Source organism: Littorina saxatilis, linkage group LG10 (assembly GCF_037325665.1).
Source record: "Littorina saxatilis isolate snail1 linkage group LG10, US_GU_Lsax_2.0, whole genome shotgun sequence".
NCBI lineage: Eukaryota > Metazoa > Mollusca > Gastropoda > Littorinimorpha > Littorinidae > Littorina > Littorina saxatilis.
In genome coordinates this window covers 45728094-45744666 of record NC_090254.1, presented here as the reverse complement: position 1 = coordinate 45744666, position 16573 = coordinate 45728094, and the positions used below count along the sequence as shown (strand labels likewise).

At 44.9% G+C, this 16573-nt stretch overlaps 1 protein-coding gene across 1 annotated transcript; it reads left to right on the top strand.

Annotated features, from left to right (window-relative positions):
* The first annotated feature begins 1120 nt into the window (after positions 1–1120).
* Positions 1121–16146, top strand: LOC138978943 (uncharacterized). Its single transcript, XM_070351758.1, has 5 exons — positions 1121–1797; positions 3797–5022; positions 5368–5503; positions 10321–10404; positions 15915–16146. Exons 2-5 carry the CDS (start codon positions 3797–3799, stop codon positions 16122–16124), a joined length of 1656 nt encoding a protein of 551 aa, XP_070207859.1. The 5' UTR covers positions 1121–1797; the 3' UTR covers positions 16125–16146.
* Positions 16147–16573: the final 427 nt, after the last annotated feature.

The window sequence follows — 16573 nt, the reverse complement described above, 5'->3', positions numbered from 1 at the left end:
AAATTTTCCGGGGGGGCATGCCCCCGGACCCCCCTAGCAAATTCGGGCGCTTCGCGCCCATCACATTCACTTTCGATTCAAAGTGCCCCCCCCCTTACAAAGCAACTGATCCGCCCCTGTATATTGTATGTTCGAAAGTCTGACTTCTGTTGGGAATTCGCGTGGTGAAGACTGCGGTAAATCTGTAGATGATAAGAGAACAAGGATTGTCTCAGATGAAACGACTAAATGTTTCAGACCGGTAACTTCATTTCAACATTGCACTATACAATGGACGTTCTATGTGACAGGAGAGTTTGCTGATTTTGTGTTAAACATTGGAGAGATCGTCTGCTAAAATCAGAGATAGGTCGCTTCAGATAGCAGCTTCTGGAAATTTAAGGTTTGTTGCCTGTTAAAGAACTGGATTTTACACGTAATGTATGTCATGTACAGTAAGCAACAACAAAAACACACACAAAGCAAATGGCATCGTCTGTCGACTAGTCACAGAAACAAACCTGGCGAGGTATGCGTGTACTTTATACACGTGGAAGAAACCGGAACCATGCGTCTTTGTTATCGACAATATGCTTTTGGATATTGAGTAAAATGGCCGACTTCCGCCGCATTATGCTTTGATGATCGGAAGAGACGTAGAGGTTACATGCCGAGTCTCAGTGATTATCAAAAATAATGGTCTCAGTTCGCGGTCATGAAAAAGCTCGCTTGATTATCAAAAATAATGGTCGAAGTTAGCGGATCATGAAAAATGCGAGCTTCAGCGAGCAAAATAATGGTCGAAGTTAGCGGATCACCCGAACGGAACCTTTTCTCCTGGCATCTGAGAGGATCATCCTTTTTTAAGGATGAAAGTCGCTTGTTCATTTCAATAATAGTCTTGAATTCCCACTCAAAACTTGCGTAACACAGCCGTTTTCAGTTTGAGTAACTCAGCGCTCAAACCGCGTCATTCAAGGTATTCCGGCCTGGTGTGTGGTCACACAGTCGCTGGGGGGCGCTCTATGTGTCTCAGGGCCGTTGTGTCACAGGGTCTCCGGGCAGTTGTCATCTTCATCATCGTCATCATCGTCATCACTCATCATCATCATCGATTGGTTTCAACAAAAAAACAATAAAGATTCGTCAGAATCAGATATGCAGAGATCCACCAATAAAGTCTATAAACTGAGCTAGATATAAAGACAAAAAATAGAAATTCCGGGTTTTAAGTATTAACCAGTATTGTAACAAAAGTCCTATAAAAGAGGCTTTGAGCGCTGTGACACAACGGCCCTATGACACAGAGACCATACAGTGTGCCTGTGACACAACGGCGGCCCTGTGACACATAGAACCGCTCCCCAGTCGCTAGCCTACCCCCAGAGACATAGCTACCCCCAACCTGAACTATTTAGCCACAATTGGGGCGATGAGACCAATGTTTTTGCTAGGCTATATCACTTTAATTAGAGCATGAGCATGATATCCGAGTGAACACATGATTTTCCGCAACACTGTACTGATCGATGCACCAGTGACTGTATAGAGGAATTAATGTCACTGAGTCTTACTCCAGTTATTCCGAGATCATTGAACCAGGGATCGACTGATTGAACGAACAATAAAGGGACGCTACCTCGCCAACCACGAACATTATAGTGCATCTAGAGTGTTCTCTCCTGATATTTTGGAGTAGCCTCCCTTGTGCCTTACCTTCGACCTTGCTTGTAGTCTGCGATTTGACTGTTTCAGTGTTTGACAACAACAGCAACCGACGGCTTCCTCTACATGGAACACTCATCAAAAGCATGACAGGTAAGACATCTCATTCGATGTATTCATTGCATAGTTACACTCGACTTCAGTTTGTTTGCTGATCTCCTGACGAGTGGTGTGCTCGACACGGGACAGCTAGGTGACTAGGTCATTCCGTTCAGTCTGTCAGTCGGTGTCGGTTTGTCATGCTCTCGTTACCTCACCGGCTCTTGAGCTTCACTTTCAAACGAACGCCACATATTTACAGGGCTCCCTACTCACAAGATATATGCTTGTTATGTTGAACTTTAGCGTTGTAAATCCAGGGACTTTTTTCTACTGCCTCTGAATTTGGATTACTTTCTCTTGCACAAGTCTTTTTGATTACCCACAGGCATTCAAGTTACGGAATGAGGTAATTCAATTCATTCAAGGTTGAACTATAGCGTTGTAAATTCAGAGCTCACAATCCAGTGGCATTCTTGAATTTGATGCAAGTTACTTTTGGGTGGGGACATAGCTCAGTTGGTAGCGCGCTGGATTTGTATTCAGTTGGCCGCTGTCAGCGTGAGTTCAAACCCACGTTCGGCGGAAATTTATTTCTCAGAGTCAACTTTGTGTGCAGACTCTCTTCGGTGTCCGAACACCCCCCGTGTACACTACATTGGGGTGTGCACGTTAAAGATCCCACGATTGACAAAAGGGTCTTTCCTGGCAAAATTGCTTAGGCACAGTTAATAATTGTCTACCTATACCCGTGTGACTTGGAATAATAGGCCGTGAAAGGTAAATATGCGCCGAAATGGCTGCAATCTACTGGCCGTATAAAATTTCATCTCACACGGCATCATTGCAGAGCGCCTAGAACTGTACCCACGGAATATGCGCGATATAAGCGTCCTATTGATTGATTGATTGATCAAAGCAAAGAATAATTCTTGTAAAATTGATTGAAAGTTGAGCTCCAACATTAAGCATAAATTGGTCATTAGTAATATTTTTTTTTTTTTTCGCACTGGCTATACGCATTCGGAGTGTATACAGGGCTGAGAATCTTGTATACACTTCGGCGTTAACTTCCGGTAGCGAAGCGAATTTGCCAATGTTCGACACCACTTTGCTATAGGAACGCAGAGCAGTTGATTCTAAGAGTACAAAGAAGCGAAAACAATCTATTGCTGCACGGCCTTTGCTGTAAGGTAGATTACATTCTCGGGGTGTATGTACTTAAAAGACCAAACACTGAACAGCATCAACACAGGGAGCGTAATTTGACGCCATTTTGCGAAGGAACGCTTCACTTTCGATTCATGGTATCAAAGTACGCTGGGAACAAACACAGACAAAAAGTTGAAAAACAAACACACACACAAAACTGATGCTTCACGGCAGTTTATTGTCTGGAACACATTTGGCATGTGTATTGACCTAAAAACGGTTGTATATTATGTGAATGTGCATTATTTGTCAACACTCGACACTCCGAAAAAGAAATAGCGGAAGTCCATACGTCAGACTGATTTTTCATTGGCTACTTCCTAACGATTTGTTAGGGGGCATTTCATTGGCAGCAGATTTGTAACAGAGCTTTTCATTGTCGGAGTGCATACAGACCTATCGATCCTGTATACACTCAGAGTGCGTAAAATATATGGCAAAAGCTACAATATATTCTTTTTATGGAAGAAAATGGCTGCCATGGTTGTCTTGGCAAAACAATTGCATATTGATCGACATAGATGTCTCACTTCCTTTGACAAAATGCCTGTGAAGTTTTCCTACTAAACCTCGTGTAAATGAAAGGCATAGATCTGTACAGTTCATTCCATGAAGGTTAGGCCTGTGTCAGTTCATGCAGACACCAGTGTGACTCATTTGCACCACGTGCGTTACTATACTGCTTATAAATCCTTAAATTATCGTAGTCTGCAGAAGAGCCAAGATTATTATCGGCTGCACCCTGTCCCTCCCCTCCCACCTCTTCTCTGCTAACGTCTCATATATATATATATATACCATGGAAACACAATTTGCAATGCATTTTTTCCTTGTTTTTCAGATGACTATGCCATGGCGCTACCTTCCCTTGGCTTCACTCTCTGTTGCTCGCAGTGCTCGCTATTGGGTACAACATGTCAAGTACATGTGTACCCGCACACAGTACATGGGTACCTGCACGCAGTGCATAGTCATAGGTTCCAGCAAACAGCTGTTGAGCTTTGTGTCCTCAGGAGTAGAACTCAGCAGCAGGTGTTACAATGGCTGCACATACACAGCACAGGCAACACGCGTGTCTGTCACTCGCACAATGTCAACGTTCTTGCAAAATGCGTTGTGTAATGTGTTTTTACACAACTTATCAACTCAAAACAGTGGACATGGTGTGAGGTACAAAATGTTAGGCATGAAGTCAACAGTGCATGACAGAAGTCACCGCATGCTGCATAATGTGTGTGGTCAGCACCGTGAAGATGAGTGTCAGCAGTCAGTGACCCGCGGTCTGTGTTCACAGTCAGCCAGGGCAGAGAAGGACCTTACTGTGAACACTGTTTTCAGCCAATGCAGTCAGACCCGCGGTCTGTGTTCACAGTCAGCCAGGACAGAGAAGGACGTTACTGTGAACACTGTTTTCAGCCAATGCAGTCAGACCCGCGGTCTGTGTTCACAGTCAGCCAGGACAGAGAAGGACGTTACTGTGAACACTGTTTTCAGCCAATGCAGTCAGACCCGTGGTCTGTGTTCACAGTCAGCCAGGACAGAGAAGGACCTTACTGTGAACACTGTTTTCAGCCAATGCAGTCAGACCCGCGGTCTGTGTTCACAGTCAGCCAGGACAGAGAAGGACGTTACTGTGAACACTGTTTTCAGCCAATGCAGTCAGACCCGTGGTCTGTGTTCACAGTCAGCCAGGACAGAGAAGGACGTTACTGTGAACACTGTTTTCAGCCAATGCAGTCAGACCCACGGTCTGTGTTCACAGTCAGCCAGGACAGAGAAGGACGTTACTGTGAACACTGTTTTCAGCCAATGCAGTCAGACCCACGGTCTGTGTTCACAGTCAGCCAGGACAGAGAAGGACCTTACTGTGAACACTGTTTTCAGCGACTCCAATCGCCGGCGAGTGGTGCGCCAACTCCACACGGTCAATCCAGTGCGTACCATAGAGATGAAAAACAAGGCCAAGGTCGCTGCAGTCCTCGTACCCTTTTGCATGGTGGACCATGAACCCTCCGTTCTCTTCACGCTGCGATCCTCCTCTCTGAGACAGCACAAGGGGGAAATCTGGTATGTGTGTGTGTGTGTGTGTGTGTACGTGTGTGTGTGTGTTTCTCCATCATACTCACACTGCAAACCTCCTATCGCACAAGGGGAAAGTTGTGTGTGTGTGTGTCCGTGTGACGGTGTGTGTGTGTGTTTTTCCACCATACTCACACTGCGATCCTCCTATCTGAAATAGCGTGTGTGTGTGTGTGTGTGTGTGTTCAGAAATCTTCAGAGGGAAGTGTGGATAATATCTCAATGACTGTAAGGAGACATAAGCCCTGGAGGGAGGGGGGGGGGGTCAAGTATCAAAATATACAAAGGTATCATAATTGTGATGACAACATTTTCCTGCCATATTGTGTGCAGTTTTCCTGGTGGTAACCAAGATGACCATGATTTAGACCACATTCACACAGCCTTGAGAGAAACGTTTGAGGAGACGGGATTGAACCCTCGGCACTTTGATGTTTGGGGCACTGTGACCCCCACACCCAGTAGACAGGTGGGTCACGTCTGTAGCTTAGAGTGGCACCGTAGCTTAGAGTGGCATTGTAGTCTAGAGTGGCACTGCAGAGCTCTTGGACAAGTTAGAGTGGCACTGTAACTCTGTAGCTTAGAGTAGCACTGTAGCTTAGAGTGGCACTGTAGCTTAGAGTACGTGCCCTTTTACCCTTGTTAAGTGTTTCTTGTATAGAATATAGTCAATTTTTGTAAAGATTTTAGTCAAGCAGTATGTAAGAAATGTTAAGTCCTTTGTACTGGAAACTTGCATTCTCCCAGTAACTGAGTAAGGTAATATATTGTACTACGTTGCAAGCCCCTGGAGCAAATTTTTGATTAGTGCTTTTGTGAACAAGAAACAATTGACAAGTGGCTCTATCCCCTCTCCCCCCTTTCCCCGTCGCGATATAACCTTCGTGGTTGAAAACGACGTTAAACACCAAATAAAGAAAGAAAGTGTAGTCAGAATGGCACTGTAGCTTAGAGTGGCACTGTAGCTTAGAGTGTAGTCAGAGTGGCACTGCAGCTTAGAGTGGCACTGTAGCTTAGAGTGGCACTGTAGCTTAGAGTGTAATCAGAGTGGCACTGTAGCTCCGAGTGGCACTGTAGCTTAGAGTGGCACTGTAGCTCAGAGTGGCACTGTAGCTTAGAGTGGTACTCTAGGTTTGAGTGGCACTGTAGCTAAGAGTGGCACTGTAGCTTAGAGTGTAGTCAGAGTGGCACTGTAGCTTAGAGTGTAGTCAGAGTGGCACTGTAGCTAAGAGTGGCACTGTAGCTTAGAGTGGCACTGTAGCTTAGAGTGTAGTCAGAGTGGCACTGTAGCTAAGAGTGGCACTGTAGCTTAGAGTGTAGCTCAGAGTGGCACTGTAGCTTAGAGTGGCACTGTAGCTTAGAGTGTAGTCAGAGTGGCACTGTAGCTAAGAGTGGCACTGTAGCTTAGAGTGTAGCTCAGAGTGGCACTGTAGCTCAGAGTGGCACTGTAGCTTAGAGTGTAGTCAGAGTGGCACTGTAGCTTAGAGTGGCACTGTAGCTTAGAGTGGCACTGTAGCTTAGAGTGTAGTCAGAGTGGCACTGTAGCTTAGAGTGGCACTGTAGCTCAGAGTGGTACTGTAGCTTAGAGTGGTACTGTAGCTTAAGAGTGGCACTGTAGCTTTGAGTGGTACTGTAGCTTCAGGCATGGGAATTGTCCGCCGAACGGCGGATTTCCGCCGAAATTTTTGTTTGTTCCGCCGAAAATGCAAAAGTGTCCGCCGAAAAAATAAAGGGGGAAGGCACACAAAAAAAGCACCGGTTACTTTGGCCTTTGCGCAAAAGCCCGCGAAAACTTTCCGTACTTTGTTCACGCACTGCTACCGCCCGCCTCAGTTATTGAACTTTTATGTTTGAAAGTAAACCAGATTGCACAGATTGTGTAACAAGTTACATTTTCCTGTTTGTCTCAACAGATCAATGTTTTTTACAAATTTAAACCATATATAATACATGTATATATTTTTTTTCTTCAAAAAAGCAAAAATTGGTTTTTTTACTAAAAACTCTGATTCTAAAAACAGAATTTAATGGCAAACTTGGAGCTCAGATGACACCAGATTGCACCATCTGGGTTCTTTGGAGAGAAAAAAATTCCGGGGGGGCATGCCCCCGGACCCCCCTTGTAAGGCTAGGCGCTTCGCGCCGTCGACTTGACGCTTCGCGTCTTCAGTTATACATTTTCCGCCTTTTTTTTACAATTTTCAATTCCCATGCCTGAGCTTAGAGTGGCACTGTAGCTTAGAGTGGTACTGTAGCTTAGAGTGGTACTGTAGCTTAGAGTGGCACTGTAGGGTGTCTGGGTGGCCGAGTGGTAACGCACTTGCGCTCGGAATCGAGAGGTTGCGTGTTCGACCCTGGGTCGGGCCGCTATTTTCTCCCCCCATTCCTAACCTAGGTGGTGGGTTCAAGTGCTAGTCTTTCGGATGAGACGAAAAACCGAGGTCCCGTGTACACTACATTGGGGTGTGCACGTTAAAGATCCCACGATTGACAAAAGGGTCTTTCCTGGCAAAATTGTATAGACATATATAAAAAATGTCCACCAAATACCCGTGTGACTTGGAATAATAGGCCGTGAAAAGTATATACTCGCCTAACACGCTTGAGATTTACTGGCCGATGTGAATGCGTGATATATTGTGTAAAAAATTCCATCTCACACGGCATATTGTAAACGCCATGAGCCTCCCTCTGGGAGGGTATGTGCGTAGAAATACTCACTAATAAATAAATAAATAGCTAAGAGTGGCACTGTAGCTTTGTACTGGCACTGTAGCTTGCACTGTAATAGAGTGGCACTGAAAGCTAACCTTAACTATAAAGCTAAAATCAACAAAAAATCTGAAAAGCTTACACGAAACAAGTTTTGCATGTCATTGCAAAGAAACAGTGGTTTTGAAAATAACTATACTGTAGAACCTCCCATACCCAACCCACCTAATCAAGATACCCCCTGTATTCTGAACAAACCCACCTAATAAAGATACCCCCTGTATTCTGAACAAACCCACCTAATAAAGATACCCCCTGTATTCTGAACAAATTTCTGATCACTTATGCCTTTCACATGTTAACTGATCTTCGAAAAGCGATGCCCCCCTTTTTTCGATGGCCGACCTACCAAAAAAGGGTCGATAACGACTTTCATCTTTTGACGCGTATCGTCAGTGTCAAAGTTTGCAATTAACTAACACACGCCCCACATTAGACACTCATCCTGGACAGATCATTGGATGTGGTAGTCAGTAGTGTGTGCAAGGAAAGTGTTGGGCCGCTGGTCTAATTCTATTTGACATCTCCCCTGCAGATCTTTCACATGTCATGCGCTTTGGTTGCAGAAAGGCGGCACGGTGGTGTAGCTAGTCATAACTATAGTTCTACCAGACATAAAGGTTTATATAGATTATGGTACCAAGTCACACACTATAGTTCTACCAGACATAAAGGTTTATATAGATTATGGTACCAAGTCACACACTATAGTTCTACCGGACATTCAAGGGTTTATATAGATTGTGGTACCAAGTCACACACTATAGTTCTACCAGTGATAAAGGTTTATATAGATTGTGGTACCAAGTCATACACTATTGTTCTACCAGACATAAAGGTTTATATAGATTGTGGTACCAAGTCACACACTATAGTTCTACCAGTGATAAAGGTTTATATAGATTGTGGTACCAAGTCACACACTATAGTTCTACCAGACATAAGGGTGTATATAGATTGTGGTACCAAGTCATACACTATAGTTCTACCAGACATAGGTTTATATAGATTGTGGTACCAAGTCACACACTATTGTTCTACCAGACATAAAGGTTTATATAGATTGTGGTACCAAGTCACACACTATAGTTCTACAAGACATGAAGGTTTATATAGATTGTGGTACCAAGTCATACACTATAGTTCTACTAGACATAAGGGTTTATATAGATTGTGGTACCAAGTCACACACTATAGTTCTACTAGACATACAGGTTTATATAGATTTTGGTACCAAGTCATACACTATAGTTTTACCAGACATACAGGACGGTTTATATAGGTGGTACCAAGTAATGCACTAGAGTTCTACCAGTCATAAAGGTTTATATCTGTGGTACCCAGTCACACACTATAGTTCTACCAGTGATAAAGGTTTATATTTGTGCTACCAAGTCATACACTAGAACTACCAGTGATAAAGGTTTATATAGATTGTGGTACCAAGTCACACACTATAGTTCTACTAGACATAAGGGTTTATATAGATTGTGGCACCAAGTCACACACTATAGTTCTACTAGACATAAAGGTTTATATAGATTGTGGTACCAAGTCATACACTATAGTTCTACCAGACATAAAGGTTTATATAGATTGTGGTACCAAGTCACACACTATAGTTCTACTAGACATAAAGGTTTATATAGATTGTGGTACCAAGTCACACTATAGTTCTACCAGACACAAAGGTTTATATAGATTGTGGTACCAAGTCATACACTATAGTTTTACTAAACATAAAGGTTTATATATATTGTGGTACCAAGTCATACACTATAGTTCTACCAGTCATACAGGCCGGTTTATATCTGTGGTGCCTAGTCACACACTATAGTTCTACCAGTCATACACTGTAGTTCTACCAGACATACAGGTTTATATCTGTGGTACCCAGTAACACACTATAGTTTTACCAGTCACACACTATAGTTCTACCAGTCATACACTATAGTTTTACCAGACATACACTATAGTTTTACCAGACATACACTATAGTTCTACCAGTCACACACTATAGTTCTACCAGTCACACACTATAGTTCTACCAGTAACACACTATAGTTTTACCAGTCACACACTATAGTTCTACCAGTCATACAGGTTTATATCTGTGGTACCCAGTCACACACACTCTAGTTCTACCAGTCATACAGGTTTATATCTGTGGTGCCAAGTCACACACTATAGTTCTACCAGTCATAAAGGTTTATATTTGTGGTACCCAGTCACACACACTATAGTTCTACCAGTCATACAGGTTTATATCTGTGGTACCCAGTCACACACTATAGTTCTACCAGTCATACAGGTTTATATCTGTGGTACCCAGTCACACACTATAGTTCTACCAGTCATACAGGTTTATATCTGTGGTGCCCAGTTACACAGTATAGTTCTACCGGACATTAAGGTTTATGTCTGTGACTGTTGCAGAAAGGGGGCACAGTGGTGTGCCCAGTTACACACTATAGTTCTACCGGACATTAAGGTTTATGTCTGTGACTGTTGCAGAAAGGGGGCACAGTGGTGTACCCGGTACTGGCTCGCTACACACAGGACCTGGACCTAGACACCTTGACACTCAACACTGAAGAGGTACGTTACAAGCTGTAACTTGCTGGTGGTGGTGGTGGTGGTGATGTTGATGTAATTGTTGTTTTATGTGGATGTGGACCTTAGCACCTTGACACTCAACACTGAAGAGGTACGTTACAAGCTGTAACTTGCTGGTGGTGGTGGTGATTTTGATGTAATTGTTGTTTTATGTGGATGTGGACCTTAGCACCTTGACACTCAACACTGAAGAGGTACGTTACAAGCTGTAACCTGCTGGTGGTGGTGGTGATGTTGATGTAATTGTTGTTTTATGTGGATGTGGACCTTAGCACCTTGACACTCAACACTGAAGAGGTACGTTACAAGCTGTAACTTGCTGCTGGTGGTGGTGATGTTGATGTAATTGTTGTTTTATGTGGATGTGGACCTTAGCACCTTGACACTCAACACTGAAGAGGTACGTTACAAGCTGTAACTTGTTGTTTTTGGTGGTAGTGGCGGTGTTGATGTTGTTGTCGGGATCTGGACCTTTAGGGTCTTGACACTCAACACTCAGCTGGTAGGGTATAAGGTGGTGTTGATGTTGTCGTTATAATGTAGACTTTAAGGTACAAGAGGTGTTCACAGTCAGTATGTCAGAGCTGTGTGTTTGACTGTTGACAGGTAGAAGAGGTGTTCACAGTCAGTGTGTCTGAGCTGTGTGTTTGACTGTTGACAGGTAGAAGAGGTGTTCACAGTCAGTGTGTCCGAGCTGTGTGTTTGACTGTTGACAGGTAGAAGAGGTGTTCACAGTCAGTGTGTGTTTGACTGTGTTGACAGATAGAAGAGGTGTTCACAGTCAGTGTGTCAGAGCTGTGTGTTTGACTGTTGACAGGTAGAAGAGGTGTTCACAGTCAGTGTGTGTTTGACTGTGTTGACAGATAGAAGAGGTGTTCACAGTCAGTGTGTCAGAGCTGTGTGTTTGACTGTTGACAGGTCGAAGAGGTGTTCACAGTCAGTGTGTCAGAGTTGTGTGTGTTTGACTGTTGACAGGTAGAAGAGGTGTTCACAGTCAGTGTGTCCGAGCTGTGACTGTTGACAGGTAGAAGAGGTGTTCACAGTCAGTGTGTCAGAGCTGTGTGTGTTTGACTGTTGACAGGTATAAGAGGTGTTCACAGTCAGTGTGTCCGAGCTGTGACTGTTGACAGGTAGAAGAGGTGTTCACAGTCAGTGTGTCAGAGCTGTGTGTGTTTGACTGTTGACAGGTATAAGAGGTGTTCACAGTCAGTGTGTCCGAGCTGTGTGTTTGACTGTTGACAGGTATAAGAGGTGTTCACAGTCAGTGTGTCCGAGCTGTGTGTTTGACTGTTGACAGGTATAAGAGGTGTTCACAGTCAGTGTGTCCGAGCTGTGTGTTTGACTGTTGACAGGTAGAAGAGGTGTTCACAGTCAGTGTGTCAGAGCTGTGTGTGTTTGACTGTTGACAGGTAGAAGAGGTGTTCACAGTCAGTGTGTGTTTGACTGTGTTGACAGGTAGAAGAGGTGTTCACAGTCAGTGTGTCAGAGCTGTGTGTTTGACTGTTGACAGGTAGAAGAAGTGTGAGTGCATATGCAGTTTAAGGAAGATAGAACCCACGACACAGACTCGCTTGCAGAAGGGACAAAGAAAATAACTTGAGAAAAAACAAGAAAATTTGCTGGTTGTTTATTTAACTAACTATCCAGCCACCGTTTCTTGAAATTAGTTTGTTTTCGTATTCGTACTCGAACTCGAACTCGGTAAAATACTGCAAATACATACACACATATATAAGTCACATGATGTATAATAACAATACTTACAATAATACAGTATCAATTAAACCCTGAGACAAAATACATCAACCACAGTTTAGAACCCAAAACTCAACTAACATGCACCTGAAACCATACAATAATCTACGCACTGAAAATCTGTAGACCGAATAAACAAAGAAAGAAAAACATTAGAAGACGACAAGTCTTGACTAACAAGAACAATCTGGATCTGGATTCGTTACGTTGCAGGAACCACTGTTGGTCATCTTCGCAACGGATGCGGGAGAGCGTATACAATAATTTCAAATACAGTAAAAGTCCTGACTTTGGTGGGACAAGTCATATATACTGTCCCGTCACATCAATGTCTTTTCGCTCTTAGTGACTTATTAAAATGTTAAAAACTGAGCTCTGTAGGTGGTCAGTGTTGGGGCAGCCCTGATGACGGCAGTCTCAGCGCTGAAGATGCTGCGCTGGCTGGCTGGGCTGGTCGTGCTGGGAGGTCTGCGTCACTCAGCTGATTCCACTCTGCGACTGTCCGTACGAAGAAGGAGTTCTTGTACTGGTCTGTCTTGCAGGTGGGGATGCGGAAGCCTCGTGTGTTGTTTACAGCTTGCCGCTCAATGATATTGCTGCTTTCATACCCCTGGAACCTTGTGGGGACGACTCTCCGTCGTCCGCTCACGGCGGGGGTGAGAAACTTGTCTGGAGGGAGTGCGGGGATCAGGCCCTCAGAGATCCTGTTGAGGAGGTTGAGGCGTGACTGCCTGCGTCGCTCTTCCAGTGGGGGGAGGTTCAGGTTCTTCAGCATGTCGCTGACGCAGCCCGGGCTTCTCGCGTGATAAAGCGGGCTGCTTGGCGCTGAACTCTCTCCAGCCTCTCGATGTCCCGCCGGAGGTAAGGGTCCCACACGGTAGCTCCATACTCCAGCGTGGATCGGACGAGTGTTATGTACGCCAGGCGCCTGCACTCCTGTGGGCAGTTCCGGAGATTCCGGCGTAGGAAGCCCACAGTTGATCCAGCTTTGCGGCAGATGTTGGAGATATGGGAAGACCAATTCATGTCGGCGGAGAGTAGTACTCCAAGGTAGGGGTTGTGTTGGACCTGCTGGAGGATGACGTTATCCAGGCTGTATAAATAGGACGATTTGCTTCTGGTGGAGAGGATGTAGCACTTTTGCGCGTTAAAGCGCATGCCCCACTTCTTGGCCCAGATCTCCAGCTGTTTGAGGTCTGTCTGCAGGGTGAGGTGGTCTTGGAAGGTGTGGATCTCCCGGTACAGCAAGCAGTCATCTGCGAAGAGTCGTACTGTTGACTTCGTAGATTCAGGCAGGTCATTGATGTGGCACAGGAACATCAGGGGTCCTAAAACAGTGCCCTGGGGGACGCCTGATAGGACTGCCGCTTCTTCGGACGCTTCACCCTCCACTACCACTCTCATCGTCCGCTTCGTTAGGAAGTTCGTCAGCCACATGTGGATAAGCCCTCGTACTCCGTAGTGGTCCACCTTCTGTAGGAGTCTACCATGGGGGACCGTGTCGAAGGCCTTGCTAAAATCCAGTATGGCAATGTCGACCTGTGATCCGGTGTCGTAGGACTGGAGGAGATCTTTTGCTGTGGTGAGAAGCTGGGTCTCGCAAGAGTGGCCGGATCTGAAGCCGTGATTCCTGTCAGTTAGGATGTTATGTATCTCAAGCCGTGATTCCTGTCAGTTAGGATGTTATGTATCTCAAGCCGTGATTCCTGTCAGTTAGGATGTTATGTATCTCAAGCCGTGATTCCTGTCAGTTAGGATGTTATGTATCTCAAGCCGTGATTCCTGTCAGTTAGGATGTTATGTATCTCAAGCCGTGATTCCTGTCAGTCAGGATGTTATGTATCTCAAGCCGTGATTCCTGTCAGTTAGGATGTTATGTATCTCAAGCCGTGATTCGTGTCAGTCAGGATGTTATGTATCTCAAGCCGTGATTCCTGTCAGTGAGGATGTTGTGTATCTCAAGCCGTGATTCCTGTCAGTTAGGATGTTATGTATCTCAAGCCGTGATTCCTGTCAGTTAGGATGTTATGTATATCAAGCCGTGATTCCTGTCAGTTAGGATGTTATGTATATCAAGCCGTGATTCCTGTCAGTTAGGATGTTATGTATCTCAAGCCGTGATTCCTGTCAGTTAGGATGTTATGTATCTCAAGCCGTGATTCCTGTCAGTTAGGATGTTATGTATCTCAAGCCGTGATTCCTGTCAGTTAGGATGTTGTGTATCTCAAGGTGGTTTCGAAGGTGGCGGCAGATGACGTGTTCCAGCAGTTTACTGGCCACTGATGTGAGGGATACTGGCCTGTAGTTCTCTGCTCGGTTTCTGTCGCCCTTCTTGAAGACCGCCGAGATGTTTGCAGTGAGCCAGTCGTTCGGGAGTTGTCCTGTCTCTATGGAATGGTTGAAGATGGTAGTTAGTGCGGGGGCTATGGTTTCAGCGCAGGTTTTGAGGATCTTGTTGGGGATGTTGTCTGGTCCGGATGCTTTGGAAGGTTGTTGTTTTTTTACGAATACGAATACTTTATTATCTCATACAGAGAAATTTCAGTGTGGTGCACATTAAAAGACAAAACAAATAATAAGACAACAGATAAAAATACCATACGAAGCATACTACACTCGCGCACGCATATGTACACTAACAGGAATAGTAACATGATTCCAAATAGGTTAATTGCCGTCAGGTTTAGCTAAAAGTTTACCGCTAAAAACTATCATTATCACAGGACTAGATATGTCATTGAACAATATTTATCACAGGACTAGTCATTCGAGGGTTATCACACTCTTTAGGATGTTGAGGTTTTTAAGTAGTTTGCGCCATCATGCGGGAACTGTTCCTTATAGCACACAAAATCCTTGGAAAACACAAGTCTAAAGCAACGGGCTTACTACTAACAAAATAAGTAACCTCTTCCATCAAGACCCAGAAACGTACTAACGTAAAAGAGGCCGTTTCCCTCGTCATCGGCTTAATATGTAAATGAGGCTTAAAACCGAAAACTATTAAAAACTAATATTTGGACACACTCAAAACAACGCTGCTCTGAAAACATTATGGCAAAAAAGATATAGGCAACATGCCGAAATAAATACACCCAAAATACGCCTGATAGTTGAAAATATGGATTGCACGCATCATGATAAGTCAAAACAGAGTCGCCTGTTCAGAAATGCGAAAAAGGGCAACGCCATAGCCGCTCAGCACGTGCCAACAAAAAACTATTATATGTTGGTTGAAAATACTCAGGTCCTGCGACCTCCATGCATCCAAAAAATAAAATAAAAACAAATATAAAAATAACACACAAAAGAACGTTTGCACAACAAACTACCATGCTTCGTCAAGCACACGTACACCACGCTTCGTCAAGCACACGTACACCATGCTTCGTCAAGCACACGTACACCATGCTTCGTCAAGCACACGTACACCACGCTTCGTCAAGCACACGTACACCACGCTTCGCCAAGCACACGTACACCATGCTTCGTCAAGCACACGTACACCACGCAAAATAGCACGTGGACGACACCAACAATAGGCACACACAAAACCGGCCGTGACCAACGGCAGGCACAAGAGGTGTTCACAGTCAGTGTGTCAGAGCAGTGTGTTTGACTGTTGACAGGTAGAAGAGGTGTTCACAGTCAGTGTATCAGAGCTGTGTGTTTGACCGTTGACAGGTAGAAGAGGTGTTCAGTCAGTGTGTCAGAGCTGTGTGTTTGACTTTTGACAGGTAGAAGAGGTGTTCACAGTCAGTGTGTCAGAGCTGTGCGACGCGAGCAAGACGGGCAGCACACAGTTCAGGACCGGGCCTGGATACACGCTGCCAGTCTTCCTGGCGGGCCCACACAGGATCTGGGGTCTGACAGCCGTTATCCTGCACCAGACAATGACGCTGATAGCACCGGTACTCTATACCCATAGAATCAGACATGTTGCATAGTGTTGTGTGGGAGGGGGGGGGGGGGGCACAGGATATGGGGTCTGACAGCCGTTATTCTGCACCAGACACTGACGCTGATAACACCGGGACTCTAGACCCATAGAATCAGACATGTTGCATAGTGTTGTTTGGGAGGGGGGGGGGGGGGGGGGCACAGGATATGGGGTCTGACAGCCGTTATTCTGCACCAGACACTGACGCTGATAGCACCTGGACTCTAGACCCATATAATCAGACATGTTGCGAGGTTACGTCATCGTAGGGCTCAGTTCTTGTTTACAGATGGGTCCCGCTCTCAACTTGACTAAATGTTTTAACATAGAGGGGGAATCGAGACGAGGGTCGTGGTGTATGTGTGTGTGTGTGTGTGTGTGTGTGTGTGTGTGTGTGTGTGTGTGTGTGTGTGTGTGTGTGTGTGTGTGTGTGTGTGTGTGTAGAGTGATTCAGAG

Coding starts and splice junctions, on each gene's coding strand:
- LOC138978943 (XM_070351758.1), top strand. CDS start 3,797: ATGACTATGCCATGGCGCTACCTTCCCTTGGCTTCACTCTCTGTTGCT. Junction 5,023..5,367: donor CAGCACAAGGGGGAAATCTG/GTATGTGTGTGT, acceptor TATTGTGTGCAG/TTTTCCTGGTGGTAACCAAG. Junction 10,405..15,914: donor TGACACTCAACACTGAAGAG/GTACGTTACAAG, acceptor GACTTTTGACAG/GTAGAAGAGGTGTTCACAGT.